A 4,768-nucleotide genomic window follows, 5' to 3' on the forward strand; every position below is an offset into this window, starting at 1 on the left:
ACGTCAGTTTAAACTGTCAACTGATATGTTAAGTTTACATTTTTTTTTCCTCTCTAATTTTTTTCCCCACCCACCCAAACACCTGATATAAAAAATTTTTACTTTTTCTTATATATTTTTATCATATCATTGTAACATGTCAACTGATATCTTAAGATCAATTGACCTAATTTTTGTATTTCCCCATCCTAGGGTTAATTTAAACAACCCAAATCTTTTTTTATGTTCTCTCTCCTCTCACCCGCATATCTCTCTTTCTCTCTATTCTCTCGCCTCTCTCTCTCTCTCTCTCTCTCTCTCTCTTGCCCCGATCATCTTCCTCAGAAAATTCGTCGTCGTCGTCCGAAGGCCAACGACGACGGGAGTACCACCAAAAGGCTCGATCGTCTTCTTCTACTCTCCCTCCTCGTGTCTCTCTCCGTCCCAAACAACCGCTGATCATGGCGAATCGAAGCCACAGGGCCGATGGCCACTCCTGCGGCAATCCATCGATCCCGGCGAAGTTGAGATGCCAGGCCTTGTGGGTTTTGAAGCTGTCGTCGTTCTGAACTTGTTGGTGGCCTCCGATTGTTCATCGGACCACTGTACAAGGCGAATCGACGCCAAGAAGCCAGCGGCGGCTTCGACGCGATTTCGACGGTTCCGGCGGCCAATTCCATTGAGTCAGGTATCGATTTCAATTTTCTCTTCATCCTCTACATGTTTGTTGGCTTCGTTTTGCTAAATTGTTAATAGAATCGCAAAGCCCAATTTGGAATCCACGACCACTAAGGGCTCCGCCGTGAGTGGTGGCCGGGTTGAGCTTCTTTGACTCGTTTCTGACCCATTTCGATTTAATTGGATGCTTTTGAGTTGAAATTGGTAGAATTGCTCTGTCCAGGTTTGAGGAAATACGTAAATCATATGGTGATAATTATAGCGCAAGAATGAGAAAACTTAATACTATTGGTTGATCCTTACTTTCATCTGCAAGATATTAGTCTTTTTCTTTCTTCGTAGGTGACATTGAATCAATTCCACTCATTGAGGCTCTGCGCCAAATGTCTATTTCAGTTGATAAGGTTGTTTTACTTGTTTTTTTTATGTGTGAGGATGGTTTGCGTGAGAATATGCTAATACTTTTGAGGTTAGTAATACCTTTTAATTTTTTGTTTCATTTGGTTTGCGCCACCTGATACTGACATACTAAAGGAATTACCAGAAGAGTACACATTTGAGACTGCTCTGGAAGATTTGATTGTAAGTTGTCTGACATATATATACAACTAAAAAAACTGGATATAGTTATTTGGTTATTTTTATTTTCATTTAATTGTCATGTTTTTGCTGCTCATTCATTCATCAGGATAATTCCTTACAAGCAATATGGTCAATTGAAAGGAGAGATAAGAGACTTATAAGGTATGGAAAATGTAGATTCTATAGTTATACAGTTTTTTTAATGTTAATTTGTATAAAGTTCTCATCTATTGCTTCATTTGTACAACCTGGAATTTAACCATATATGTCATCTGGTCTTTGATTTGTGCTTCTCAAGAAAAGTTATTAATTTGTGATGGTTGAGAAGTTAAGATTGATCCTTATTTCTCTAGTACTATTGGATGGATATTTTTATTGGATGTTTGCACACTATCAATTCCATTTGGGTTTATTTCATATTTAGTACCTAAACTTTGACCCTTGTCTTAATGTGGTACCTAAATTTTTATTTGTCCCAATTGAGTACCTAAACTTTTATTTTGTGTCTAATAGGTACCAAAATGAATTTTTGTTAAAATTGTCAATAAAATTAGGGGCAATATAGTCAAAGTATATTTTAATTATTTTCTTTATATGTTTAAAATTATTAAAAAAAACACACAACAAACAAAAAAAATTAAAAATTAAAATTAAAATATAAATTTTTTGAAGTGACTATATTGCCCCTAACTTTTGTTGATAATTTTAACAGAAATTCATTTTGGTACCTATTAGACACAAAATAAAAGTTTAGGTACTCAATTGGGACAAATAAAAGTTTAGGTACCACATTAAGACAATGGTCAAAGTTCAGGTACTAAATATGAAAAAAACCCATTCCATTTGTTCTCTGACTCAATTTATTACTTCATTATATTTCAATGATTACTTTATAATTTTTCATTTCCCCCCTCAATATTTGCATTAGTGTGGATGTTGTGATGAAATGATCTCAATTACTTCCTAGGATGAATGGAAGTAACAGAAATTCTATAGTGAAGTGGTATATATGTTTCCTTTAAAGAAAAATATCATTCTCTGCCATTTCTTTTTAATTAGGCATCTGCATGCATTATGCAGTGAGTACCTGGGTTAGTATTATTCTTTCTTATCTGCCATTTATACATCTTTAGGAGGATGTTGTCTTTCTTAGTGAGGTCATTTCTTGCAATGTATAGGTATAAACTTAGTGAGGAGAAAGCTGAGTGGATCATATATATTATTGATGTTGGCCAGGCAACATCACTTTGATATGTTTTTTAAGGTATGTAGCAAAAGCTTTAATATGTTTCTTCATATTATGATTTGTGGTGTTTCAAGCATTTTCTTGTTTTATATTCATGTTTCTGAAATATACAAATAACATATACTGCCTCCTGCTATTTTTATCTGGCACCAAAGCTGCACACTCTGTCCTGAAGTAATTATTTGATCCTATAATTCAAGTTATTTAGTGATTTAATTATTTATTTTGTGATCCATTGAAAATGGATTTTATCCCAAGCTGTCTTTCCCTGTTTGCTTAAGATTAATAGTGTTTACAACAAGGAAAATCAAATAATCTTGAGGGTTGATGTTCTTGAGGCATTGCTAAGGTACAATTATATACCCTGTATTTGGTTTATTTTGTTCTCTCTAATGGGATATAATGTGTGAGGTTTTGGTTTCTCATGGCCTGACATGTATATAGGTTTGGCATAAGTCCAAAGTGTTTATTCTCAGACTAGTTTCTTGATGGAGTGTTCGTTTTTATTAACGGATTAACATGACTTGTGTTAACCATGAAACTGGAGTGGTATGTTTCTAATTTAATTTCATATACATTCACTTGATTTTGTTGTGCAGTTGTTGCTGTGGTTTGCATTTTTTTCTCGCTGCTGCTAGTGATTTGCACTTAAAATATTTGATTGGTTCTGACCCGTATACTCAATAACAGCAAAGAAGGGGCTGAAGGTAGCCATTAAGGTATGTTAACCTTTGAAATGTACACACCACACGCGGAGACACATGTGTGTCAGTATTAGTTGGTAGTGCATTACTGCAACCTTTAATGTTCTTTTTGTTGCTGCTTCTCTTCTTTTCATGGGTAATCTATGGAGTTGTCCTGTGAAGAATTAGAGGGCCTTATCACTTTTTTATGAAAGTGGCTTGTAGAAATTTAGGTTTTCATTAGATCAATGCTCTTTTGTATGTGTAATAACAAAGCAATTCTACTAACAGATTGATAGTTTTCCAAATTATTACTAAATCACAAGTGTAAGTGCTATATTAGATGTCATAAAAAACATGGCCCATGTCTCTGTTAACCTTGTGTGGTTTTGTCAATTAATCTATGATTTTGAATACTTGAACCAGCTGCATGGCCCAAGATTGTATTGCCTTTATGTTGTTCATACATTTGGATTGAATACTTGGAGTATGAAGTGTAATGCAATTAAATCTAATCTGATATGCCTTTTGTCCTTTTAAGTGGTTCATTAAGTAATGTATACGTACTGCCCAAATTTTTGACTAAGTTCAACTTGAAGAAACTGCATCTTTGTGCCCTTTTAATTAAGTTCAGGTTACCAATTGGTCCAAACTGCAGCTGGAGTAAAAAGGCAACCTTATTTATTCTTTATGCATGTTTAGTTGAAAATTGAGATGAATAAGGCATGCATGTAGTCAGTATATAGGACTTGTGAGATCAATGAATTTGTGGTTAAATTTGAGAATATATATTCCTTTGATGTTTTCAGTGGTCCAATCTGAAGATCAAGCGAAGCGGATACACACAAGATCAAATAGATGAGGTGCGGGTGGAATGGGGAGATTTGTGAACTTCAATTATCTTGAGACCGACAAGTTGGTAGGTGGTGTACGTTTGCCTTTTTTGTGGATAGAATTTGCTGTCGAGCATGTTCATATTTTGCAAAGCATGGAAGAAGATTGAAGATTGGTGCTTTTAATTAGAATACATGCTGCCATGCCAATATTTTGTAAATGGTGGCAAAAGTTAGAACTAGCTAGAGACATAGTGCTGATTTGCAGATTAATTAGCCTAGGTGCTGCCATGCTAATATTTTGTACATGTGGGCAGCTTTAATTTGGTATATTACAACTTGTGTTTTGGTTTTGTAAAGGTCTTCACAAGCATGTTTTGGTTATCTTATTAGATATTTGTACTGTAAACCTTTTGGGGCAGCTTTGAATATTGTTATTGGTAATTATTGAAATATATATATGGAATGCGAATGAAAGATTTTGTGTCTGCATAAATTTCTGGCCATTTCAATTTACTGGCTCAAATTTATGTATTGATATCCTTTTTAGGTGAAAAAAAACTGATATATAATGTACATAACAACTGGTCTAAAGGATGTTTTGATATCAGTTTTGGACTAATAATTGATATTTTATAACGCTTTGATATCAGGTTCTTTCTCAGATCTGATATAAAAACAATATTTAGATATCAGAACCTATTCCATACCTGATATTGATATCAAGATTATATATATCAGATTCTACTATAGACCTGATATTGATA

At 34.2% G+C, this 4,768-nt stretch overlaps 1 protein-coding gene and 1 long non-coding RNA gene across 4 annotated transcripts; both read left to right on the top strand.

Annotated features, from left to right (window-relative positions):
- Positions 1–260: 260 nt before the first annotated feature.
- On the top strand, positions 261–2,508 carry LOC147283205 (uncharacterized). Of its 3 annotated transcripts, XM_086249055.1 has the most exons (4): positions 261–667; positions 1,192–1,239; positions 1,346–1,401; positions 2,418–2,508. In XM_086249055.1, the coding sequence occupies exons 1-4, from the start codon at positions 509–511 to the stop codon at positions 2,488–2,490; spliced, it is 336 nt and encodes a 111-aa protein (XP_086105181.1). In that variant the 5' UTR covers positions 261–508; the 3' UTR covers positions 2,491–2,508. The 3 variants fall into 3 exon arrangements, 2 of the variants coding, with proteins under 2 accessions (XP_086105181.1, XP_086105182.1); XM_086249056.1 differs by lacking the exon at positions 1,192–1,239; XR_015123041.1 differs by lacking the exons at positions 261–667; positions 1,192–1,239 and adding an exon at positions 689–1,126.
- Positions 2,509–2,897: 389 nt separating this feature from the next.
- Positions 2,898–4,415, top strand: LOC147283206 (uncharacterized). The gene is made up of 2 exons (XR_015123089.1): positions 2,898–3,204; positions 3,978–4,415. It is a non-coding gene; the product is annotated as an uncharacterized LOC147283206 (long non-coding RNA).
- The last annotated feature ends 353 nt before the right edge of the window (positions 4,416–4,768 follow it).

The sequence above is a fragment of the Dryas octopetala genome, chromosome 6 (genome assembly GCF_963921425.1).
Source record: "Dryas octopetala chromosome 6, drDryOcto1.1, whole genome shotgun sequence".
NCBI lineage: Eukaryota > Viridiplantae > Streptophyta > Magnoliopsida > Rosales > Rosaceae > Dryas > Dryas octopetala.

Excerpts from the sequence above, each read along its gene's own strand:
- LOC147283205 (XM_086249055.1), top strand. The coding sequence starts at position 509 with ATGCCAGGCCTTGTGGGTTTTGAAGCTGTCGTCGTTCTGAACTTGTTG. Across the intron at positions 668-1,191 it reads GGCCAATTCCATTGAGTCAG|GAATTACCAGAAGAGTACAC; the intron begins GTATCGATTTCA and ends GACATACTAAAG. Across the intron at positions 1,402-2,417 it reads AGAGATAAGAGACTTATAAG|GTATAAACTTAGTGAGGAGA; the intron begins GTATGGAAAATG and ends TGCAATGTATAG.